This window comes from Talpa europaea, assembly GCF_964194135.1.
Source record: "Talpa europaea genome assembly, chromosome: 11".
NCBI classification, from domain to species: domain Eukaryota; kingdom Metazoa; phylum Chordata; class Mammalia; order Eulipotyphla; family Talpidae; genus Talpa; species Talpa europaea.
This window is the reverse complement of record NC_140078.1, coordinates 57218405-57244640: the sequence shown is the minus strand read 5'-3', so window position 1 is coordinate 57244640 and position 26236 is coordinate 57218405. Positions and strand designations below refer to the sequence as shown.

The following is a 26236-nucleotide window of genomic DNA, read 5'->3' as shown; positions in this document are numbered from 1 at the left end:
TTTAAAACATATCTGTTGTTGAGTCTCTCCCAAGTTTGGATGCTTGTTTGGAAATCATGCAAAGAGGCACATGAAGGTGCTCCCCTTACTCCTAGGCCAGTCAGGGGAGGGAGGCCCTGGAGGGACAAGTGGCAGCACTACCCTCGGCTGCCCCCACCGCGATCACAGCTGCTGTGTGGAGGTGACTGCTGCAGGCCTATTGTAGAAAGGGGGCCCCTTTATCTGGAGAGGGTGAAGAACCTGCATTTGTTCCCTAAAAACACTTGAGATATCTTTTCATTATAAAGCCTAGCTTTCCCTGAAGCTGGTCCTTGAAAGTAGTTAGCCTAACAGTTCATGCCCGACTCTAGTGAAGTCCACAGAAGATTGTTGCATGTGTGATTTGAGTAGTAAACCAGACTACCGTGGCTGTACCAAATAATTATTTCCTGTCTAATCTGTTAGCATGTTCCTTGTATTTATTATCAGCAGTTTACGGTTCCCCCAAGTAAAATATAGAAAATAACTACATTTTAACTGAAAATTAAAGGGTCCTCTGCCCCCTCCCACTATGACCACTTATTTGAGTCCATGACCTTCACAAGTCATTCTTATGGCCTCATAAAAAACATTGTGAGGTCTGTCAATTAAAGCAATCTTTGATATTTGAAGACATCCAAATTACCTTTGTTAACAACTTTCATAAAATACAGTTCTATCCTGAAAGTAAAATTAGGACCTATTTAACATATGTCTTTGTCTTTGACTTTTAATCATACTACTTTCATGAAGGAAATGTCTTAAGAGGATATTGGCAGGCATCCTCAAAAAAGGAATAGTGACCTGCTAATGGCCAAAAGCTTGATTGTAGTATCCAAATTTGGTAGAAGACAAAAACTTTTTTTTAAAGATTTGTTTTTTTTATACAAGAACCAGGGTACAGGCCAGATTCGTGGCAGGGTGAAAGGATTCACCAGAGACAGAGCGGGGAACAGAACAGGTAGGCTGACGAAATACACTGCTGAGGGGAGCAGCGGGTGCGACAGGAGAGGTCTGCCGCGCCATGTGGGACCCTTGCTAGCCGGCCAGGATCGAGCTGGTGCTACAGAGGCTGCGGACAGCTTCACAGTGCTGCGCTCAACCTCCTGCACCACCAGGGGAGGCCCAAAGAAGACAAAAACCTTTTAGTGTAGGAACTCAGGAACGCTTGAGTCATCAGACAGGACAAATGATGTCTTTGTCAACTTGCCAATCATTTTAGTTGACTTCGCACAAATGGTGAACATTTTCAAATAAGAAAATGGTATGTGCACTTTGAATTTTAGCAAAGGGACAGATTTCATCTCAGTGTATATCAAAGTCATTATGTAGTGAAAGAACATTACTTTTGGCGAACACTAGAAATCACAGTGGCCAAGGACTTAGATCCTAGCGTCACATACATTGAAGTTTCAGTTGTGCATTAAAATCTGAGTTACTTAACCTCTTTGAGCTTTAGTGTTGTTAACTAAAATGGGAGAAATAAAAGCACATTAGGTCCTTCAATATCATCATTTAACCATAACGGTGATAAGAAGAAAACAATCCTGGTGGACTCTGAATTAGGGGACAAAGGGTGGTATTTGAAGACTTGCTTTTGTGATATGTTGTTTCCTAAAAATCATTTTCCATGAACCTATTGACAACATTGAGGACTTAATTTGTACCTGTGGTTTGGGGCGTTTCAATCAGAGAAATAATTATTGACCTAATGCCAGTCAGCTAGTAGAGCAGGGATTTAAGTCTTGGTGTATGGAAGGGCTCTTTTAAGCTGGACCCTTAGGGAGCCACTTGGAGCCAGTAAGGGAAACAAAAGCAAATGTAAGGATTGGGGAGGGAAGTTTGGGACAGTCACAGGTACGTTGGCCTTTCCTGCCCTCTCTCTTCTTTCATTAGGGTGAATTTTTTTAAAGGATGCGAAGGCCTTCCTGAACCCCCTTTTTTTATGTTTTAAAATGAAGTACTGCTCTTCCTGCATCGTTGTTGATGTTTGTACTGTTTGGCTTCTTCTCTTAGCCATAGGCCCTGTAGTTCTCTCACCACCGCAGCACCTGTGACCCACCACCATAGTCCCTTGTGCTCTCGCCTCCCCGGTTTTATCCCCTGTCCCCTTACCCCCAGGATACCTCAGTTTCATCTGTTTTTCTGACAGACCCCTTTCTTTAAAATATATACATTCCTTTAGGAATATATGGCTCAAAACAATTGAGAGAATTTCAGGACTGGGTCCGCAATTCTTAAAATACCCAAAGTTGAGCAAGTCTCTGAGTTTCAGGCAACTTTTGGATCTAGAGGACAGCATTTGACATATAGACCAAAAGGGACGGAAACCACGGGGTCTCTAACACTCATTTTAATCAATAGTCTTCAGCCCGAGGTGTGCGTACTTCGTGGTGAGTACAGCTGGGACATAAAGGGGTACATCTCTCAAAGCCAGAGCATGTCACCAGATGGAGGAGGTCCAGTGTAATGATCTTTTTTCAGCAGCCTATTTAGAAAGATGCTGAAGCCATAGAGGCATCTGCCGTGTACACACAGTTTGGTTTGCTGTTCCCCAGAATAGCAAGATATATTGTGGGGGGCTTGCTGTTTTTACCTCCTTGGATAAAATGTTATCTTGTCTCATCTTTTATATGCAGTTCAACATATATGGATCAAATGACCTTCTTGGCAACACTCCACAAAGCTGAGGGGGAGAGGTGTGCTATTTCTGGAGTATCCTGCGCATACTGCATTCTGTTCAGCCCTTTAAAACTGCCCATTTCACCCTGTTCATGGAGGCTGAAGTTTTGGGGTGTTTTTCTATCTCCTTAGAGCCTCTTGAGATTGTAAATATACCTTTGTATTTTATTAATTAGAATATTGGCACCATATATATATTTTTTTTAAAGACCTCCAATTCCTCTGTCCACATATGTAGGGACTCCTTAAAATTTCTGGATAAAAGAAATCAGTTTGGTAGTCATAGTATTTAAATTAAGGATACATGAGAGAGAAGATAAGGAAGAAGAGCACCTGTTGAAACAAGACAGATTCCAACAAGATGTAGAAAGGAGGTTAGAAATGGCGTTGCTGGGCCTCCCTGGTGGCGCAAGGGGTGAAGCACCGCACTATGAAGCAATCCGCAGCCTCTGCAGCACGAGTTCGATCCCTGGCTGGCCAGGGAGCAACCCACATGGCGCAGCAGACCTCTCCTGTCTTGCCCGCTGCTCCCCTCAGCAGTGTATTTCAGTGGATCTGCCTGTTCTGTTCCCCACTCTGTCTCTGGTGAATTCTCTCACCTCCCGCATCTCTGGCCTGTACCCCAGGTCTGGTACGCATAAATAAATCTTAAAAAAAGAAAAGAAAGGGCATTGCTCTAGTGGACCCAGTATTGGAAACCTGTGAAATACAGGAAATTTGTTTCTTTTCCCTTGAAGAATCCCTGAGTACCCCAGTGATATACAAGGTCTTACTTGTCTGTTATGCCTCAGAACATTTTGGAGTAGATAAGAGACCACTGGCCCATTAGAGGAAGGCGAGGCCCTCTGAGAGTCCCTGCGGCAGCTCACCTTGTACTCAGGGTGCCTGGCCATAGAAGCATATGCCGTGTACACACAGTTTTGTTTGCTGCTCCCCAGAATGGCAAGATATATTGTGGGGGGCTTGCTGTTTTTACCTCCTTGGATAAAACGTTATCTTGTCACATCTTTTATATGCAGTTCAACATCACTACAAAAGCAATGAAGCATGTGGGCAAAGATTTTTGAATCAGGGGGACAGAATGATGAACAAGTTATCTTGGCAAAATTACGAGTTATTATAAAATACCATGTAATACAGTAAACAATACCTCACTTGTGTGTTGGGTATTTTTATATGCACAGGTGGATTTGCAGCTGCAGTCACCACGCCTCTGGACGTAGCAAAAACAAGAATCATGTTGGCAAAGGTAAGTAGTAAAATAATGTGATGTAGACATACAGATGTTTATATCCAGTCACACTAGGGCTGTATATGTGTATAAAGTGAATGAAATTGGTATTGGTAACTTACCTGTTAGCTGCCTGTTGAGCCACTAATGAAACTGTCTTTGACAAGAGAGTAGCCACAATTGCTGGGAGCAATGCCTTGCATAGCATTTTACCTTTTCACAATCCTACCCTCCTACATTATGGAAGCCAGTAGGGCCCTACTATTGTCAAATAACCTCTATCTCTATTGGTGACAGACCAGAGGCTCAGAGAGGTGGCTTGCTTCCTGCCATGTAGCTCGTAAGCTTGAAGCTCTAAGCTTAGGTCATGCTTAGCCCTACTTGGATGAATTAGGACATTGGTTAGAATTGCCTCAAACATTGTTTAAAAGTATGTTAATAAATAATTTTAAAAGAAGATTGTTAAAAAATATTTTTAGAAAACTAGATTGACACTATACGGAGGCTTATAGTAGATGAAGATTAAAAAATAAGTCACACTCTCGTGGAAGACAGTGAGGGCAGAACTCCAGTGTGCAGCCTCACGGGGCCTAACCTAAGAATGCCAGTCATGTTTTAAACTGAACATGGTACTTTTTCTTAAGTGTGCTTTTGAGCTACCTAGGTATCTTTCATAATTATACCTTTTATACTGTCCCTATCCTTCTCAGATTAAAATTGCTTTCAGTTTCTTTCTGTTAAATAGTTGTGTGAATTAACTGGATAAGTGTTGCTCATAGTTTGATGTTGAGAGCAATAAGCTAGAAAAGCTGCCACTCTGTGGCAGTGGCTGAGTGGGTGCCTCCCCCGAGGGTCTGAATAAGGGCTCTGGGCTCCCCACATCCAGGAATCTGATTCTCAAGAAACCCCCAGGTCTATTTGAAACTGTGTCCTAGATGAGGGTGGTAGTGAGCCACCCACGCACGTGAGCATGTCTGAGCTGCTGAGTTGACAGTCTTACCAGATAACGGATTTTTCTCATCTTGTCCTGCAGGCTGGTTCCGGCACTGCTAGTGGAAACGTGCTCTCTGCCCTGCGTGGGGTCTGGCGGACTCAGGGGCCGGCGGGGTAAGGACAGGAGGAGCGCACAGCTGCCTCCCGCCTGCACCTCCTCTAGCCTGTCAGTGGGTGAACAGCTTCCTTTCTTCCGCTTATGTGCTGGTTGGGGTCTCTGTGTATTTTGTGCAAAACGTTGTATTTGATGGTCTTCCACATAATCCAGTTGCTGACGTGTTCTCGCCACGTGACCCCAGCTTGTGCCTCTTGCTGTTTGGTGGCATCCACATGTGTGGCCCTGCCAGGTTCTAGGGTGGCAGCAGGGATAGAACTGGCTTCCAGTTATGGAGTGAAGGGATGCAAGGGAGCACTGTTTCAAGAAGGCATTTGTGGTCTGGGGTCCATGTAGTTATTACTAACAAATTACTTTTGTTACTACTAACAAATTACCATAGTGCAGGACATCTCACTCGACAAAGTGCCTCAAATTTCCTAACATATATCTTAAAATGCTCTCTTTGAAATGTTATTTCAACATTGCTTTGACAACATAAACCTTTGCTGTCTGAAGCTGTTTAAATGTTGGGCTCGGTACAGATACGTGAAATTACAATTTTCCTACCAGTGAATCATCTACTGAGATTTTGCTGTGAGCAAAGCAGCAGCCTCCTCCTGAGAGGGTAGGAGTGAGCAGCTGAGGGTTTGGCTGGTGTGATCAGCAGAGGCCCAGTGTTGCCACCTCCTCATCCCGGTGGTATTGGTTATTATTTGATTGTCATTTTGTGCATGCTTGGCAGATTTTTATTTCAGTTCTTGAGAGTCTGGGGAATAGGAAGCAGGTTGGTCAGTCCCCAGGTAAGATTTTGCAGAACAGCCTTGTCTTCTATTCAGAATTTTCAACTAGGAGTTGAAAAATAGGTAATGTTGCATGGTTCTGTTGAATGTGACGCTTCTGATGGACTCATGCTGGTTGCCTGAAGAAGGACCAGGACTGGGTTTAACAGAAAGGGACACTGTGGTCGGAAAGACAGAGCCCTGGCTTGTCCACCAGCAGGCAGCCATTGCTTTGTAGTGAGGAAATAAGAAGTTGGCTGCTCATAGCAGAGGCACATTAGACGCTGATTCCACATTGGAACAAGGAAATGGTGTGGGAAAAAATGAGCTCTAAAGTAACTTACTTAGCAGCAGGTAAAAGATTCCTTTTGTTTTCAACAATGAATTGGGCTAGAGAGATGGTGTCTGTCTGTGGAAGTTTTTTTTTTTTAGAGCATAAGGTCAAATTGCCAAATTCAACTTGATTTGCTACAGTGCATGTCATATCCCATGGCAACTACTGGTCAAAACCTGCACTGGTATGGAGCTGTAGCCTCTGCCTTTCCTGAGAAAGTAGTGATATGTGGGGATCCTATAATCAGCAAAACCGTGACCATCAAGAGCTTGTAAAAAAGCAGTTTCCTTGAGTAGATGTTGGAAACTAAGTCTTCCCTATCCCATCTGTGGTGTGTACTTGTTGCTCTGTAACTCGGCAGTGCCAAAATTGTAGGTGCAGGAGATGTGTCATAAATATTCCCAGGGCCTGTCTCTGTCACCACTGTCAGCCTTAAAAAAGTAAACTGCACTTTTGCTTATCTTCTGGAATCTTCTTTAGGCTTGGGCTCTTATTAATAGAGTGGTCCTTAGCAGAGTATTTGAGGCAGCCAATTTCTTAAGACCTGACAGTGTTTCTTGCTTCCTCTTAATATGATAAAAGATAAATAATTTGACAAGAACTTAATAAAAAGCAAGCAAAAGATCCTGCAAAGGTGGGGCAACTGTTCTGAGCCGTGGTTCCAGGCAGCCTCAGCCCCAAGGGTGTATCTCCCCATCTCTGTTCATTTCTGTACACAAGCCCTGCTGTCCTTCCGTGGGCCCTGAACATACCTGCCTTGGGTGCCTGGCGGCTGGTGGTACTGATCTCTCAGGGCACATTAAAGTGATGACGCTTTGCATCTGTGTGTTGGTTCCCGTAGGGAAGCCCACATATGTGCCCATATGTTTGGTTACATATTTGGAATATGTGCTTTAGGGCAGACTAGTTTCCCCAAAATAAAAATACCACGTGCCCATTCAGTCCAAGAGCCGGAAAGCAGATGGGAAGCCTGCCTACCTTGCGCTGCTCCTTTTTCTTCTGTCAGTCAACCTGCTTTTTGTCTGTCTTGCTAGTGTCCTTTATATAATAACCGCTCCTACCACAAGCGTCCGCGGGTACTGGGCATGATGCTAAATGCTTTGCTTTTGTTCCTGCCTTTGATCTGTGGTCACTAGAACACAGCCCCGCTCTCCTTGCAAGTCTCGGCCTCCTGAGTTTGGTTGGGGTGCGCACTGTACAAATTACGCTACTTTAAGGCTGTAATTATGCTAATAGATTCAATTGTCATTTAGTGAAACCATAAACTGCTTCCATCTGCCTGTTGCCAGGAGCAGCTAAGCTCATTAGCAGCAGAAGCTGAATTGGCTTTAAAAATAAGTAGGATAGCAAGGGAGGGAAGAGTTTCATGGCCAACGTAGTCTTGCCCTGTTCAGCTTCTCTTCCAGCACCCTTCTCTTGGCAGGGTAGGGCAGGGAGGTTAATACGTTTTCAGGCCAGAAGGACACAGTGGCCTCAAGGTGCTAGCTTAAGAGTTTCTTGCACTCACCGACCACCTCATACTAGAACAATGAGCACTATGCTAAGCCAAACCACCTTCTTCTTTCAAGCGTATTTTGGTCTTTTATAGAATTTTCATGGTTATTTCTGGACAAGTCAAAGAGGTTCTCATTTCACATATAGTTTTACTTAATGATTTAGATCCTTAGCTAACGAAGAGCCCCACAAATCTACTCTGAAGTCCCTCATTTTCCTCAGAAGTGCTGAGTGCTACATCCAGCGGGGAGGCCAGCTGAGCTCTCCCTACAGTTCAGGAAGAACGCAGCCAGTGGCCTGAACTAGGCAGCAGGAACTTCCAGCCCCATCTTGGCAAGCCATCATTTGGAACTTGTCATGGAGGTTCTCCTCGTACCTTCAAGGTACACACAGTACTGTTGGCATAGCTTGACCATTTTTGGTTTTCTTCCCTAGACCCGATCCAAAGTCATTTCACTAGAAAATCTACTTCTAATTTTATAATTTGGTTTTTGTGCTTACAAAAGTGATAATCCTGGTTAAAAAACGCTTCAATTGTTGGAGAAATATAGGCAGGGAATGTGTGCTGGAAGCCACACTCCAGGGAGTTTAGGGCCCGTCCCTGCTGTGTTTGTCTAACAGTCCTATTATACAAGCTCGGGGCTTTATTAGCAATGGCATGAGGAACATTTTTGACTAAAGACCTGTGACGTAGCTGTGGGCGGGTGTTGAAAGAATAAATCCAGAATTCATATCCCCAGTAGCAACTTGTACCTTTGACAGTGACTGGCCTCTGGTGCTGGGGACAGAACATGAGGAGGTGCCGCTCCCTTCCCGCTATGGCCTTTTTGGCCTTTCTTGTCCTTCACGAGAGGGCAAAGCCAGCGGGTGATGCACAGAAATTCTCTTTCCTGGTGTGGCGTCACCTTTGTGGGTGGGACAGAGCGCGACTGAGTCCTGGAGAGGAGCAGCGGAGCCGGCAAGACCCAGAAGCCGCTTTCTGGTTCCAGGAAGGACCCACCTCCAGCACCCCCCAGAAGTCAGCCCTCTGACTCTTCTAAAAAGTGGATCTCATTATCTCTAAAAGACAAAAATGGTCCGAAAAGTTTTAAGCTGTGGTGGAGACAGTTACTATTTGACTAATTACTGAATTGTGAGCGCTCCCAAGTAAGCCCTTTGGTATTCAGACACTCTGGCCAACAGCTGGGCTCAAACTTAAACAAGTCTACTTGGGAATGTAACCTTGCGCCATTCTGAAAGGAAAAAGCGCATTGCAAGTGCTTTGTGGGCTTTAATGAGCATGGTGTGTTGAGTTGAGCAAGCTGGAGGTGTTGGAATTTAACCTTTTTTTTTTTTTTTTTTTTTTTACACACACAAAATTGAAATCTCTCCCCCTTGCATTCCCCCTAGATTATTTGCAGGTGTCTTCCCTCGCGTGGCAGCCATCAGTCTGGGAGGTTTCATCTTTCTGGGTGCTTACGACCAAACTCGAAGCTTGCTGTTGGAGCTTGGCACAGAAGGTTCGTGAATCAGCGATGGCCCCACATCCATTTCTTTCAAAAAAGGTGACTGCCGTGAGAACTGTCTGCTTCCGGTGCGCAGCTGCTTGGCCATCTGAGCCACAGCATACAGGCAGAAAGCCAGTTCTGCTAAGATCGTAACATAGAGAATGCGTCTTCCATGTTGCCGGCTGGAATGATGTCATCAGCCTATTGCCAGAAAGTTGAGAGAAAACGATGGCCGCAGAGGCACTTTTGAACAATTTTCTCAGAACCTGTTAATAAATACGTTTGGTAATGCTGAGTCCAGGCCCTGCAGAGCTTTCATTTGATCTACAGTTGATCTCTCGTTTCCTGCCCCGGCTAATGCGTTCAGCGGAAGGCAGAGATGGTTCTAAGCTTAAAGACTGGCTAGACTGGGAACGCGTAGTAGAATTGGGGGAAAAGTTGTGTATGTGGGTGGGCGTTTCTCCCCTGGGTTAATTCCTATTGTGTAAGCTTATAGTTTTGTTTAAAAACTGAACTACAGGTGCATAGTATACATTCTTGTTGGGTAACCAGACTGCTGTTTTTAATTACCCTCACATTGCAACTATAAAAACACAATTGGATTTTACAGAGACGTGTCCAGCAGCCCATGTGGTGTGGGAGAGAGAGGGTGGCTGCAGCTCAAGGTGGCCCGCTCGCCTCTGGGCAGGAGGGCGTGGCAGGCCCTCTGAGGAAATGAGTGGCACCCACTGTTCTCCACAGCCCGCAAGGAAGGGCCAGGGTCGGAAACAGTGTTGATTCATTCCTAACTGGAAAGATTTGTTGCCTGGAGTTTTCAGCTCAATGCTGGCAATCAAAGGGGTGAAATGGGAAGGTTACGATTTTAGAGCTTGACTAATAAGCTCCAGGTGTTAAAATTTAGAGAGAAATCTCAGGAATCTAGTGTTGTCGTGTCTTCCCTGGAGCAATATAGATTCTCTTTGCCCAATTCCCCCCCCCCCCTTTTTGGGGAAAAAGGTAATTAAGGCAGAATGACACCATGCTGGTTAATACAGATGAATGATCCCAGACACACTCTTAACATTTATAAATGAAGTTTTATTAAAGACACTTGAATGCCATTTGTTAGACACTTCAATATTTTATGTTTTTCAATGTACATTGTACCAAAATTTCTATAAATAAATAACTTTGTACATAAAAGTAATACTTCCTCTTTCACATTGCCTCTCAGAAGCAGCAAATTCACATATTTTGTGGAAGTAACATTGAACTGTTGAGAACAAAATTCTAAACTGCTTACCTTTTATGATAGTGATGACATTTGACAGTAAAATTTAACATAGGTAAGTAACCATTTTTTTTTTTTTGTTCACACCTACGTTCAGCTCTTTGACTAAAGAAATTCATTTCTTGTTTTAGTATACTTTTTCCTGAAACAGACATTGGCACTCACAAGCTGGTTAGCTCTAGATCTCAAAAGTGCAAATAGATCCAGAAGGAGTTGTACAGTCTGAGCCTGGCCGTCTACAAGGGAAGGACGTGGACAGGCTGCTCCAGATCCTCAGAGATAAGCGGCCCAGATTCTGTCCTCTCCCCCAGGCCAAGGTAATTATATTGGCAGAATTAAAACATTGCTATTGAAAAATCCACAGGTACCAACACCAGCAGCCTCCATCTATTAAAAAGCCTCAAATGACAAAGACATTTGCTTTTATCATAAAATGAGATGCAAAGAAGGAAGAGCGGCAGGCAGTGCTTAATGGCTTGGACCAACTGCTCCTGGCAGAGTAACCACCCCCCTTCTGCTTGTTAAAGCATTTAAACATCTGAGAAAAAGTCATTCACTACAAAGGTACGTGACAACCACACCTCTGGGCTCCTCAGGGAGATTTGTTTCAAGAGCACCCACCTGGGGCCCGTGCACAGGAAATCGCTGCGGGGGGGTGGGCCCTGAGAAGCCGAGAGCAGGCACCCGCTTTCCGTCCGTCCTTGTCCCTCCCCAATGCTGGAAACAAATGTGGTTTTCAGCTTCTATAAATTCCATCCATGCATTAAGGCACCAGAACTTACCCCCTGCTCCAAAATTAAACAGCAACCTGATATGGAAAAATAATAGTCAAAACTGTACGATTTTTTTTTCTGTTAACCATGCACTAAAGATTAAAATAGCCTCTGTAAAAGATATATAATATATATGAAATCTCTGAAAACTCTTATGTACAACCGTATCAAATACTTTTCTGCCTTTTTTTTTTTTTTTACACAATAGCCTCTTGCATTTCTGTGCTTCAGCTGTAAGTCCTTTAAACTACTGATACTCCACATGGAAGTTAAAACTATATACACATCAGTGACGCTTGAAGCCAAGCTTCCTCACAGCCTCTCCTACCTCTCCGTCCTGTAGGGACCGACACGACAAGAGCTGAGGTAGACAAAAGCCTAGACTTTCGGTGCAAACAGCAGTGGCACACTCCGTTTCCCGGGGAGCTGTCCTGTCAGTGGTGCGGACTCGGGGTTGGAGTCACATGCGGTGGGGAGGTGTCCATTGGCGAGAAGCAGGTGCTGGCCTTCACTGGGGGCATCGGGGAAACCCGAGGTGGGCTCTGTGAGCTGAGAACTGCCCGGAGTTAATATACAGGAGGGCAGGAGGTCCATGGAGTCTGGCTCACACCCCCTTGCTAAAGTCCGAGTGGAGGCCCCTGTGGAGAAGAGAGGGCACATCAGACCCTGCAGCCCTGCCCTCTGGGGGCTCCCCCCCACCCGCCCCCGTGGAGGCCGTGTCTCAGGAGACTGAAAAATTACCTTTCCCATCCAGTGGCACCACTGGCTGCTGCTTCAAAGATGTCAGCATTCTGTCGTGGTTACTGGGGTAGAGGCCCCCCCTAGAGTCAGAACGGCAACCATCCGCAGTCCCACAGCCTGCACGATGTGAAGTTTGTTCTTGGACTCGCCGACTGGGCTCCAGGGTGCTCGCTGCACCCGGCTGTGCACTGTCTCTGGCCACCAGCTGAGGACAGCAGGCTTGTTCCTTGGGGTAACTGTCTGCGTCCATGGTGCAGTCGGTACCTTTGGCCGGGCCGCCGTGCTCTGTGGACGGTATGGGACGGCTTAGAAGCGCATTCACGGCAGTCCCGTCCCCCACCCAGAACAGGCTGAGACCACAGCTGTCTGGAGTCCCTGCCTTCAACTCTTGCCCAAGTATGTTCTCAGAAAAAGACTGGGTTCCGAGCAGGCTGTTAATGAAGCATGGGGTCTTCCATGATTAGATCATTTAAATCAGAACAGTCTGATTAAACTAAAGTACCAGACAGTGTCAAAAATCTTCTGAACAATTAGAAAGTTAGCCTCAAAATAATCTTGTTGCAGAGGTACTTTTCTCTGGACATTGCCCACCATTCCAGAGATTGATTTAAGGGGTACCCTAGACTCCAAAGAGACAGCCCAGAGCTTCCTGTTTATAAAGGGCCAAATTCTAAGACAGTCTCAGCTCACTGGTGTCTCTCTCGCTCATGTACTACGTCAGCCCACACTTGAAGAACAAAATCCTTTTCTTGAGAAAAGCAGCTCATACCCGTCTTCTGTGGCCCAGGTGTCCCATCGACTTTCTCCATCACTTTATGTGCTTCCTTGTTAAATCCAACACAGAGCTTGGACTGCCTGCAGGTAATGCCGTGCGCGTCCACCTCTGGGAAGAGGCTTGCATCTCTGGGACAAACACCTGCAACACATTCCCACACAATTATCAACTCCAAGCTTCGCACTTTCCAGTAAGTCTGATGGAAAGTGTGGGCAAAGCTACTACTCAATGTTCTCTAGAGGAGCTGTCTGGGTTAATACCAAGAGATCCAGCAGGGCTTTTATAATAGCACCTCCCAGGTAGGCCTTTCTGCATTCAGAGCCATGTCAGTGAGCAATTCTTAGGGAAATAAACTTGCCCTAAGAAGTGCTCAGTCTCTCCCACTGCAGTAGCTCCACCTTGAGAGAATTTTCTGGTCTGGGACCAGGCAGGCACGTCCCCTGCTCAAGGAATGCAGCTCTTATTTAAGGCACCCACACCACCCCCCCCCGCCCCCCATCCTGACTAGGAGTGTGAAGCCTAATAGTTTCTTCCTGGGGTGTAGGATTTTAAAACCTCACAGAACTTGCACAGGCAAGGTCACAACAGCCGGGCAGGAGCCATTGGTCACACCATCTTCCAGACATGCTCTAATGTCATGCACCTCTTGGGAAGACGCTGACGTTACCCCTACCTTTTGGGGACATGACTGCATCAGGTGTAGAGGCCTTACCATTGCTTTCGATGTGCCCATTGGCCTGATGGCCACCCTCAGTCCTGACCACTGCTTCCTGTCGGTCAGAAAGGGTCCCCTGAGACGAGAGGTAGCTTGGGACATCTGGAGGCACAATGGTTTCATCTGCAAGGAGAGAACACAGTCTAACACCACGAACGGCAGTAAGACACGACATGTATCCACTGTCAGTCCCCGAAATGGGATCCCCAATAGCAACTGGCCAGAGTCCGAGTGGAGCGCCCCCAGTGGAGTGGTTCTCCCAGAACCTGCCTTGCCTTACTCTATACCAGGTATAAAAAGTCTGAGTCCACAGAACACTGATGGGAGACAAGAAATGGGCGCAGCAACAGAGCGTGTGCCAGAGATGTCTCAGAAAACTGCTCAATTTGTGCTGTACTTATATTTGAGCGTGTTCCCCCTTGATGGTAAACGCCTGAAAGTTAAAACAGCGTGAACAAAGCAAGCCTCAGCTACCGAGAACAGCTTCGGAGTCCCAGAGGCCCTAGGATTCTAAACACACTGAAATTCTGTAACAGGCCTCTGGACCTGACCTCCCACACGAAGGGCCCTGCTCTTCCACCCCCCGAGCGCGCACTCAGCCAGCAGTGCCGACCTGTGTTAGTGACGCTGTACTCCTCGCTCTTCTTCCGGGTCTGGTAGATGATGCACACCCAGACCAGGGACGTCAGGACGATGCTGCACACCACAGCGATGGTGAAGATGCCCACCGTGGTCCCATCCTTCCTGCAGCTGGGGGTGGGCAGGATGCTCAGCAGGCTGTGGGCTCGCTCAGTGCCCAGGGCATTGGACATCTCGCAGGTGTACCGGCCCGCGTCCTCCGCGACCACATTCTGCACAACGAGCAGCTGATTCCCGGGGGTGAAGTGGTGTCGCTCGGTGAGGCTCAGCGGGCGATCCCCCTTGAGCCAGGTGATGCGGGGTGGGGGGCTCCCAGTTGCTTTGCACTGGAAAGCCACCGTTTCTCCCACGGATACCACACGGTCTTCCAAGGGCACCGCCAAGAAGGGGGTTTCTGTAAGAATGGGGGATATCTTAGGGTTACTGCGTGGGCCTCAGTTGCTGTAGATCTGCCTTGACTTGGGGCTAAAGGACAATCCAACACATCAGTGCAATGTCAGAGGAGCCCTTTGAACAGAGCAGCGAGCTTTTCAGAAGACCTTCTGCCACAAAAGAGCCTACTATTCTTTGTTCTCAGTCAAGGCCACAGCCATCCTGCCCAATTCAGAGGGCACTCAGAGTGTTTTTTACCTGAGCCCTATCAAGACTCATCATTCACTGGCTATTTTTAAGAGGTAAACCCTGCTCGTTCAAGTAAGTTCTAGAAAGCAGCCCACATTTTTAAACAAACTAGTAATGTATCCATTCCTGGTTCTGCAGTTTTACAAACTGAGGCTAAATCACAGACACACACACACACACAGAGTGTATCAGCAGACGAACCTAAGACAGTCAGGGTGGCATTTGCCGAAATGAAGCCGGCCGAGTTCTGAGCGGTACAGCTGTAAACCCCCATGTCATCTATTTTCACATCGGTGATGAAAAACACATCGTCGTCTGGCATGACGTGCATACGTCGCTCACGGGCAGCAGGGAAATCTGTGCCTCCATCCTTCTGCCAGGCAATCTGGGGGTTAGGGTGGCCGGTGGCAGCACATTCAAGGCGGGCCATGGTGCCAGTCCGGATGGCGATGTCGTGGGGCATCTTGGTGAATGACGGCAACACTGCAAGATACATGTGTGTACGGGGTCAGGGTTTTTTGAAAGCTGGATGCATAAAGCTAGGAGACCCCTCTGGCAAACACTTCACTGTGGTGTCTGTTCACCACCTCACCACCCTCTGTGCCAATATCTGCCTAGGTCCACTGCTGCAAACTCTGAACTAGAAACGATGGGCTTCCCAGTGCTGCCCAGCTTCTCCCTGGTGTAGATGGTGCGTCTCATCAGTCTCTCGCCATATACCTGTGACTAGCACCCTGCAAATGTAAAGCTTTTTATGAAACATTTTCCTTCCATTCTATAAATGGTAGCCAGTCTATAAACAGGTGCTAGTAAATGTGAGGGGCAGATGCCTGCCTTAATTAACCACCAGAAGGGATGCTGGGAAACAAAATGGCTGCTCCATCCAGATGCAATTACGGAGGGAAGGAGGACACGCTTCCCTATGAGGAAAGCCAATGGATGACTTTCCCCTCTTGAAGAAACCCACTTGAGGGAGGCGGTCGCGGGCTGTATTATTGTGCACATGTGGGCTCGGGGTGTTTAGCTAGCTCACTGAACCCAAATATTTCTACACACAGTGGTAAGCATCCAGCCACGTATCAGGCATCACTGCACTTCTCATCAAGATTACCTTGGTGGGAGGCTCTGACATTACACTGGGCTTTAATAACAATGAAGAATCCCTCAGACTACGCCAAGACAGCCCAGCCAAAGTGTGGAAAGTGCTTTTCTTATGGTCTGGAGGGCTTAAGGAGCACAGGGGTTCTAGCCCATTTGAATACCCCTTGCCAAATTCTAATTGGAAATTAGTATTTAGGAAAATCTTTTTAGGTTACTAGCGTGGGGTGGTCTATTACTCAAGCTGTTTACCTCTATGTTTCCTCTAAATTCCACTATAGCAAGAAGTTTTAGAATAGTCCTGAACAGCAGAAATAGACTGAAGACAGCCACCTCTCACTGTCTTTATTGGGTAAAAAAATCCTTGTCAAACATCCCCAGAATCATCCTGCTCTCAGGCTGGCATGCGCAGCAGCTCTGGTGCTACATGGCCACCTGGGCTGGCCCCAGCTGTGCCATCTGCTCAGAGGGCAACAGCTTCCCCGGATAAGGGCAAGCTTGGAATCCAGATACGAGACATCTTGGTCTATGGAAGATGATAAATTGTTGAACACCCAAGGCTTGGGCCTACAGTTTCACTTACCATAACTGGATTTTAAATGTCACTATAAAACAAAGAATCTACTGAGTAATGTTTCAACCTACAAAGTATGTTTTTGGACAAACCTGGCAATTATAGTATGATAGAATAATACTGTCCCAATGAAGCCTGTGTTTCTCCTGCTCAATCATCTCTACATAAGATCACCAGCATTGTCTCATGGTACTCTTGCTCCAGGGTGAAAAGATAGCGTTCCATACCATGCACTGTGAGTCTGGCCTTGTGTGAGTAGGTGGAGCCAAAGTGATTAGTGATGATGCACTGGTAGCGGCCCTCGTGCCCGAAAGTGACACGTCGCAGGTGTAGGATGGTGGTGTATTCCATCAGCTCCCCGTCCTGTGCTCGGACGTGGGCAAAGTTCTCCATGTCGGCGTTGGGCAGGACCTCGTTGTCCTTCTTCCAGGCAAAAGTCATTGGGGAGCTGCTGCTGCTGGCTGCTGAGCACGTGAACCGGATGTCCTTCCCCACCACAGCCATGGTTGTCTCTGGCTGGGTGATGATCTGCGGCTTGGGGAAGTCATCTGGGGGTAAGAAGGGCCAGCTGTAACCACTCAGTCTTACACACATAGCGACCAGCTGCTGGTCAAACTAACAAATTCAGTGAGACACTGAGCAGGGACCAAATCGTTTAAGGGTCCCTGTGCATCTTCAGCTTCTTCAAACATTTAAGGGAGTCATGCCCTGGATATTTGGTCTCACCCACACATAAATCTGTGAGCAACGGTCACCTCTAATGATATACCTTGATTGAAACAAATCTAACAGTACTCGATTATCAAATCTGCCAGCGGCTTCCACAAGAAGACTGCACTTGACTTCACTGGCTTGCTTTAACAGAACAGTCTGGAATGACTAGCCATGACTCCACAGAGCTTACTCCAAAAGAAGTGGGGCGTGGTGCACTTCAATTTCAGGAAAAAAGCCTTGAGATTATTTGCACCTGCATTAAAGCAATGAAAACACTAACAAATATGGCCATAATCAACTTTTTCAGAATTCTAGGAAATAACAAAAGGCTTACAACAACCCATGGAGTGCTGATCAAAACACCCAAATCTCAGTAAGAAAAGTGAGCTTTGAGGCATTTTTCATGTATTCTAAGTCCTATCCCTGTCTTCTTAGCTCTATGGTAGTCTAGACAGAGGGAGAATATGATTTCTAGAGTTGCCGCCATTATTTAATTTTAAACGCCCCATTTTGTGGGAAAAGGGGAGCCCTCAAAATTACAAAACATGCAAAGAAACAGGAAAAAAGCATTCAAGAGAAACTACCCTTGAAAAATTCCAGATACTGGATTTACCAGACAAAGACTTAAATGGTTTTATGCATACGTTGAAAGAACTAAAGGAAATCATGTTCACAAGAATTAAAGCATGTGAGTATTTTCTCAGCAGAGAGTACTAACGAAGAGAGAGCAATTTTAAAAATGAGACAAATATAAATTTTGGAATTTAAAATACAACAACAAAGTTCACTAGAGGGATTTAATAGCTTAACTGAGGGGTAGGAGACAGAACTTGACACAGGTCAATTGCGATTATTCATTCTGAGAAACAAATAAGAAGAAAAGAAAATAAACAGTGCCAGAGATTTGTGGGACAGCATCAAATATAATACAAATAATAGGAGTCCAAGAAGAACAGAGTATTTGAAGACATGGCTTCAACGTCCCAAATTTAACGAAAACCATGTATCTGCCATCAATGAATTCCAAGAAGAATAAACTCAAGTACCCACACCTAAAAGCTTCATAGTCAAACTGTGAAAGACAACGCATCTTGAGAGCAGCAAGTGCAGCAGCTCATTGCTTACAAGGGAGTCTCAACATTAACAGCTGATTTCTCATCAGAAACCACGCAGGTCAGAAGGCACGAGGAAGACAAAGGCGACTAGGACTTCCACATGCAGCACCTCAAAAAATGGAGAAATCATTCTCAAATTTAAAAAAAACAAAAACAAAGCAACTTTAGCACTGCTTATGGCACCTGCCCTATGAGAAATGACTAAAGCCAAGTCTTCAGGCTGAAATGAAAAGACAACTCCACACACACAAAAAAACAAACAATTAAAGGTAACTACATAGGTAAGCACAGATAGGAAGTATTAATGTCTTTTTCTTTGTAACCCTTTTCTGATCTAATTTAAAATGCAATTGTGTAAAGCAGAGGGGCTTATACTATATAAAGATATTATTTATATGAAAATAAGGCAAAGGAGGGGGAAATGGTACTTTAATAGGAGCAAAATTTTGAACATGGTTGACTTTCATTATTAATCTGAACTAGACTGTCTTCGGATGTGGGTTATAATCCCCATGGCAACTACTAAGAAAGTAACAAAAAAATCTGTAAGTGAAACAACGGAATCACAGTGGTGTACTAGAAGGAGTCCAATACAAAATTGAAGAGAGCTACAGGATATATGAGAAAACAGATCAAGACAGAGGTTGGCCCTAGACAGAAAGAATAACACGATATAAAATGGTCGGCTCATCAAGAATACATAAAAATTATAAACGTATTTGCACCTAACAGAGTTCCATGAAATTTGACGAAAAACTGACAGAACTGAAGGTATTAAGAGACATTGCAGACAACGCACACAGTAGAATGCAGGATTCAACCCTCCACAGTCAATAATGGACAGATGAGGCGGGTCAGGATCATCACAGGAGGTTCTGAAGCTCAGGGAGGCCCGGGGACGACAGAAGACCGAAGACACGTACCTGCCCGGTGGTGACTCAGGCCTGGGAACCACCTTCATTCCCACTTAGAGCAGAAACCAGAAACAACTCAAAATTCATCACATTCTTTCATCACATCCTTTCATCACATCTTTCTGACCACAAGGCTATGTCATTTCTCTCTCTCTTCCCCCCCCCTTTCTCTCTCTGTGTGTGTGTGTGTGCGCGTGTGCGTGCGTGTGCGTGTGTTTGTGTGTTTGGCACTTTTCTGTGCTCTGTGCCACTGAACTTGGATCCTGACCACCCCTGGTTAAAAAGATGGCGAGAGTTACATTCCAATAATCCACAGGAAAAAGGAATGTCAAGTTACATGTGCAGATTTCAGTGGTTTGGAGAAGCAGCAAGAGTGCAAGTCAACATCAAGGAATTATTTTTACTACAGCAACTGTACTCCTGAGATTTGTTCTTCCTGTATTTAATCTTTAATTCTTGGGTTGGAAAGAAACACATGCTAAAACCCCAGCCTCAGACATCCAGTAATTTCACAGCTAAACCCAGGCACCAGCGCCCTCAAGAACACAACTCTCTTCCTGTAATTGATTATTCTGATTTGTAATTCAACCAACTCGTGCTCCCTCTGATGAAATGCATGTTCTCCCAGAACCACATACCGCGGCCATGCAGTCAATGCTATGTGCGGTGTCCACGGGAAGCAGCGTGCCCCCAGCAGCTGATTGGCAGCCGTGGGCTGGGGTTGAATGTGATCACAGGACTCACTCCCACAACGGAGAGTTCCTCCCTGGTCTCCTCGCCCTTCACGAAAACAAAACAAACATTCAAAGACTCTTACCACACACGAAACTTTCTGGCAGCACAGAGAAAATGCTCTGGCCCTTCAGGGACTCCGGGTGGGCACAGGTGGCTGTCACAAACGCCTGCAGTGTCCGGCTCAGTAGCCACAGGGGCAGCCACTTCAGCTGGCAGTCACACAGGAAGCTGTCACTGCTGATATGACTGGAAGAAAAACAAAAGGGATTGGGGGGGTGTGCCCAGGAAAGAGGATGTTCCCTCGGCATATGGGGTGCTCTGTTGCCTCTGATCGGCTGCTGCCATTTACACTATCAACCTGGCCTGGAAATGCTTTCTCTCATGGTTCCTGTGCACTGGCCCCAGCAGCCCTGGAGATTTTAATAAAAGAGTGCCTGCCCCAGGAGGCCAGGGTTAGGACCCAGGATTCTGCAGTTCTGACAGGTTCCCAGGTGATGCTGGCAACCCGGTCTGAGGCCCACACTGAGCAGCAGCGACCTGGAGCTCACCCACCTCAGACACGGCTCTGTGTGACCCGAGGCACACCTGGGACCTCCAACCCCCCTGACAGAGATGAGTGGCACTGCCCCCTCGCCTTTTCCCACTCTCCTGAGCTACTTGGAGCTTCCAGATTCAATCTGACTTTGACAGAAACTGGGAAACAAGTTCTGAGAAGGGCTCTTTTTCGATATGGCTGTTATTTTCTTATCTGGCAAAACTACTTGTTTTCTTCCTTTCCAACGTAAGCCCTGCCAACGTGCTCCCCTCTTGTTTGTGCATTTCTCTCCACACCAGCACGACGACGCAGGGGCTGGCAGAATTCGGCCGTGTTCCCTAAATAGTGCTTGTTAGTTAATTACCACTGCCCAGGGAGCATGAGAATGCACATGCTCGGTTTTGCGAGGCTCCAACCCAAACAGAGAATATTTTCTTTTTCATTTCTCAGCAACTGAGGGTAAGTTTTTTCAACAGAAATCGGAATTGCCATCTCAGCGGACATTCCTTCCTGAGGAGTCACTCAGAGATAAGTCCACCAGAGTCTCGCGGCCCTGTTCTGGAAGACCTCAAGGCCGTGAGCTAAAGACTGGAGTCTGGTCTGTGACAAGGATGAAGACAGGGACAGAAGATGTACGAACTTCCTAAATGAATTGTTTTTGGGGACACGGGGACATAAAGGAGGTGCTCGTATGCGCAGAAATTCCTAGAATGTCTCATAGGCCAGTGTTAGAGCAACAGCTTCATTCTCCTGCCACCCTTTTCCTCAGACATTGACACAGCAACCAAATAAGCAGCTGTTTTCTTCTATTTCACTCTGACCTGATGAGCAGAAAAATCATCAAACTAGCAAACAGCAAAGAAGAATGAAATTCAAGCCAGGTTACTGAAGGCTGAATCAATTAAAATCCACTCTTAGGTTTCTCATCGCGTTCAGGTTGGTTAGGCATCTTACTAAAACCCTTTGCAAAGTGCTTTCTTTTTTTTTTTTTTATAGAGGCATGTTTTATTTATTTGTTTGTTTTGTTTATACATGCATACATGCACTGGGTACAGTCAGAGCGCGGGAGGGTGAGAGAATTCACCAGAGCCAGAGCGGGGAGCAGAGCAGGCAGAAGGACCGAAGTACACTGCTGAGGGGAGCAGCGGGCGGCAGGAGAGGTCTGCGTGCCGTGTGGGACCCTCCTCTGGTGGCCGGGGAGCAGGCGGGGATCGAACCGGCGCCACAGAGGCTGTGGGCAGCTTCGCAACCCAGCGCTCAACCGCTGCGCCACCGGGGAGGCCCTGCAAAGTGCTTTTTCAAAGACTGACATACTCTATCTCAAAGCCATAACTGGGGTGCCTGCTCATCGCACACCTTAAAATCAGCATTCGAGTTTGTTTTCATTTGACAGGCAGGGAGCTCTGTGCACAGAAGTACTTGGAGGGCCGCCCCTTGAGTTGCTGGAGGTGGCAGCTCACCACGGGACAGCCCCCACTCCGCACACGGCTCCCCGGGTGGGCTGCGTGTGGTGTGTGCAGGGGCACCAAGAAACCCACCAGCGAGGAGCAGAGTGGAAAGGAACCCTCCCAGTGTCAGAAGCAGCTACCGCTCCTGTCTAGGGGCTTGTGGCGTGACTGCCCCTCTCTGCATCAGCAGGAGAGCCTGGATGTGCATGTAAAGGTCTGGAGAAAGACACCGGGCTGTCACTGTCAGACCTCAGGCACCTGCATGGGGGCAAGACCATATTTCATCTGTGTCACAGGAGCAAAGTGAGGAAAACAAATTTGCCATTTATCCTTGGTCAGAAAGGCGTGTGGAAGGGGTTCAGGCTCAGCACACATTCAATATACTTGTTGGGCCTCGTCCCTCGAGAGTGTCTTGCCTCCTCCACAATGCAACCCACCTCAAAGAGAGGAGACCAGGCCTCAGATGCCTCAGGGTGGAGAGAAGGCTTTCCGAGAGGATGAGTTAGGACCAACAGAACAGATGGAAAGGGAACAGAGCCAAACAGAGAGGACACTGGCCCCTGACCTCCCTGGCCCCCAGTTACTTCTAGACAAAGGCTAGGTTGAGAGGCTGAGCCCTTAGGGCTGTGCAGATTCCACTGCTCCTCCTCCACCAGCTAAAAACACAACCTTGTCAACTGCTAACAGGCCGGGCCTTCCACAACTCCTGCCTCCAGCCCCCTCAACACCCAGCTGGCTTCCATTGTGCATTTTCATGACTCCAACTCAAAGTGTGTTTCTAATCAGTGCTGGTGGAAATTTACCCAGAGGATGACTAAGTGTGCAGCACAACCTGCCTTGATCTGACAGGGAAAGAAAATGACCAAGAGGAATGAACCATTTCTCCATCAGGGGACTGGGCCCGGGGCCAGCCACAGCTGGGCATGTGCAGCGACTGATGGGAAACACAGGCAGGGGCCAAGGCTGAGCCTCCGGGACCACGCAGAAGCACCGTGGGAGGGTCCAAGCACCTGGAAAGGCTCTGTCATAGAAAACCTGAATTTCCAGGAGGCCAAAAGAAAAATCTCTCCCTATACAGCCAGATATTTACTTCCAACATTACTTCTGAAGTGAACACTCACGTACTTATCACTTAGGTTTTACGATTAATCTACTCTACTTGTTTGATGACACATCTATCCATGTACCCATTCTTCGGATCACCTTCCTCCTCTTCAGCTATGGCATCCTTTGGAGTCTTACCCAAACAGACGATGCTGACATTCTAAGGAGGGCAGGTGTCAGGGTGTAGCAGCTTTTTGCTGAGTCCTCAGGGTTCATGAACCCCCCTACAAGCTCCCATTCCAAGACCCTTCTAAGAAAGCATCCTTCTAATAAGCACAAGCATCCTTCTATTAAGCAGGCCACCTGCCCTGCCCTCGCCCACAGACACAGGTCCTCATCTGGCTCTCAGCTACAGGCCTGTGCCTCCCTTTTCCCCATTCCTGCCCTAAGCTGCATCTAGGATCTACCAGGATGAGGATGAAGTCAGGGTGCAAAAACAGTTACCGTGTGCCATCCAGCATTCTGTCAGCACTTGTAAGAACCAAGGTCACAACTTTAGGGGACTAATGTTACAGTTAGAACTTACTACCTATAGAATCAGATAAACGTATAGGTAAAAGAAAGGAAATGTGGGTATTGCTACCTGAATACCTAGACTGGCTTCTCTGCCAGAGACTAGGCAACAGATAAGCTCTTCTAACCTTTGTCACCCAAAGGCTCAGAGGAGTTTAGAGGGGCAGCAACATAACCTATAAACTGCTCTGGGGGGCCTTGGCAACGGATGTGAACAGGCTACTATGCCACTAGCCCATAGGTAGAAGAGAGTTCATTTCCCACGATCTAGAAGAGCAGTTAGTAAACTGCAGGCTGCAGGCTCACTGCCTGTTTTAGTAAATAGGAATTTACTAGTGCAGTCATGCCATGGGCTTATGTGTTTATGGCTGCTTAATGCTATAACAATAGAGTCAATCTGTTATGACAGAACCTACTGCCCACCAAGCTGAAAATATTTACCATATGGCCCTTTAAGAAAAAGTATTGTGACCCCCTGATCCAGAGTATACCTACCCCCACAGGGCATTATTTTTTCAAACACACAATTATTAGCCACCATCAATATTATATAAAATGAGGCATAATGCAATTAAGGTGTTTCTTACTCTGAAATTCTCAACTTGTGGTAATCAGAGCCACAGAATCCAGGTACTTACAGCTCTTTGAGATTCTTCATCTTCACAAAGGCATCAAACTGGACAGATCTGATTGCATTGTCTCCAAGGTTCCTGTAAAAGAACACTACATACATATGCAAAGAAACCCACCTTCCCTTTATGCCAGCCACATGTCTGAGCCAAGCAGCTCAGGGGATTTGCTGGCTAGCCCTGGTTTTGCCCGAGAACCACAGGTCCTAGCCAGACTCCTATGTCCTATATCCACATGGCTGTCGCTTCACATGTGTTGAACAGCCCGGGAGCCGGGTTAGGGCACCGTCCAGTTGGGTACTGCTCAGCAAGTAAACGAGCAAAACCCTTCCTCACGGAAATAAGGTCAAACTTGATTCAAAGACTCAGTCAAGTACTCAGAGGCCTATCGGCCCCAGAGGGTGACAATGCGAGTGTCTCTGGGCAGGCTCCATCCTTCTCCTCCCAGGCCTTCCGGGGAGCACACTAGGAGACCTCCCGGCTATGCCCAAGACGACACAGCAGCGTTGGGCTGCTTTACCGGGGGCCTCAGCTGGAGCCGGGGTGGAGCACCCTGATGCAGCAGAAAGGAGCGCAGGGGCTGTGGAGGAGCCGGGCAGTGGGAGGAAGGAGGGCATTTATCCAAATACCAATTGCATTAATTGAGAGCTCGTCGACGAGCCATATGTTCTCTAACTGTTCCTGGCACAAGCAAAATAAAGGCCAAAGTTGAAGCTGACTTATTTAATGAGAAGGAAGCAGCTGGCGTTTCCAAATAGCCTGTTTCTCAGTTTACAAAGATGCTATTAAATTGCTAGCAGACTTCCCCAGCAGCCACATTTGGCAGGCCTGTGGGCCGGGGAAGGTCTGGCAAGATACTCACAGGTGCTCCAGGCCTTCCAGCCCCGAGAATGCTCTCTTAGCCACGGACTTGATCTTATTTCCAAACAGAGTTCTGCAGTTTCCAAACATCCAGAAACAGGAAAAGAAAAATGGGGGTGGGTGGGGGGAGGAGACAAGGGAGGGTCGGGGGAGAGAGAACACACAATTAGGGGAGTGCTAGCTGATAAGTCTCTCCAGTGAGAGGCAGGTGGAAACCTGACCTGGGCTGAGATTACGAGCCTGAAGGATGCAGGCCTTCCCTTTCTGAAATGAAATACTTTTCTCTTGATTAGAATTTAGCCATGATGACAGGTTGAAGTTGCATACACTGTCTTGCCTAAGAAAGACCCCATCCAATGGTAAGTGGGAATCACCTCGTCCAGCACAGGCTACCTCTCTCCAAAGACCACCCAAGGTGGGGTGGAGGGGAGGTGACATTCAGCAATGGCTTCGTGGAAACAGATCATCATTTCAGTAAGAGGAAGCAGAGTCAGAGAACAAAATGCAACTCTGGAACTAAAAGTGATGACCAACATCTAAAAACTGCTCTGGGGATGCAGGTTCCCAAAGGGAGCAAGAAAAGGACAGGAGGCACCTAGGTCTTGGCACTGAGGCTCTCCCTAGCACCGAGGATACAGCCACAAGCCCCTCGCCCCCAGCCTGCTGGGGACACCAAAGCCCCCTACATTCTTTAGCAAGAACCTAGATTTTAAATGCTGCCGATTGGCCAAGGCGCATTAAATCCCAGAGAGAGAGGTCCTCAAAGGCCAACCTTGTAGTGCCCGTGGGCCTGGACTGCCCACCAAGGAGAACGGGCCCACTGCTTCCACACACCTCCTATCCCGAACACTGCAGGGATTCTAAAGATTCTCCCAGGAACCAGTATCTGCCCCATGCAGTACACATGGAAGAAACAAGTGCTTCTCCCTCTGTGCTCGGTCGCTCCCTTCGTTTCTGAGGGAGGCACCAGGAGTGTGCTGAATGTTGGGAATGAAAGGAATCAACCTTCTAGATTTTGCCACCTTGTTCTTAGACACTCTGATGCGAGCCCACCAGGACATTTCCTCTAAGTCCATTGGGCCCAGGAACCTTCTGCTGGTGGACACTAGAGGGTAAAGCTGACAAATGCCTGGGCTCTGGGATTCTGCTGTCCATCAGGGTTAGCGGCAGAGCTCACAGCCGATAAGGACTGTGGGGCCCACTTCTGCAAAATCTCAGAATTGTCAGATGGGCTTGGTGGTCAGAGCAGGACCTTTGGACAAAGCCGGTCTAGATCGGCCCTCTACTGGGAAGAGGAAGTCCTCATTCCCGATTCCACCAAGAATGGCCAAAGATCTCAACTGAAGG

At 47.0% G+C, this 26236-nt stretch overlaps 2 protein-coding genes across 2 annotated transcripts in view; one reads left to right on the top strand and one right to left on the bottom strand.

The window, feature by feature from the left end:
• Positions 1-9237, top strand: part of SLC25A26 (solute carrier family 25 member 26) — a gene marked incomplete at its 5' end in the record, with an annotated part of 117198 nt that extends 107961 nt beyond the window's left edge. The window contains 3 exons of the mRNA XM_084247273.1: positions 3885-3949; positions 4965-5038; positions 9018-9237. Coding sequence (XP_084103399.1) covers positions 3885-3949; positions 4965-5038; positions 9018-9135 — 257 coding nt within the window. The 3' untranslated portion in view covers positions 9136-9237. The remainder of the gene's footprint in view (positions 1-3884; positions 3950-4964; positions 5039-9017) is intronic.
• A 2299-nt stretch (positions 9238-11536) lies between these two features.
• The window catches only part of LRIG1 (leucine rich repeats and immunoglobulin like domains 1), a gene marked incomplete at both ends in the record, with an annotated part of 105085 nt that continues 90385 nt past the window's right edge, over positions 11537-26236 (bottom strand). Inside the window, 10 exons of the mRNA XM_084246952.1 lie at positions 11537-11796; positions 11900-12184; positions 12669-12815; positions 13387-13512; positions 14003-14422; positions 14851-15132; positions 16549-16869; positions 19882-20045; positions 24038-24109; positions 24891-24962. Of these exons, the coding sequence (XP_084103078.1) occupies positions 11537-11796; positions 11900-12184; positions 12669-12815; positions 13387-13512; positions 14003-14422; positions 14851-15132; positions 16549-16869; positions 19882-20045; positions 24038-24109; positions 24891-24962 (2149 nt within the window). The remainder of the gene's footprint in view (positions 11797-11899; positions 12185-12668; positions 12816-13386; positions 13513-14002; positions 14423-14850; positions 15133-16548; positions 16870-19881; positions 20046-24037; positions 24110-24890; positions 24963-26236) is intronic.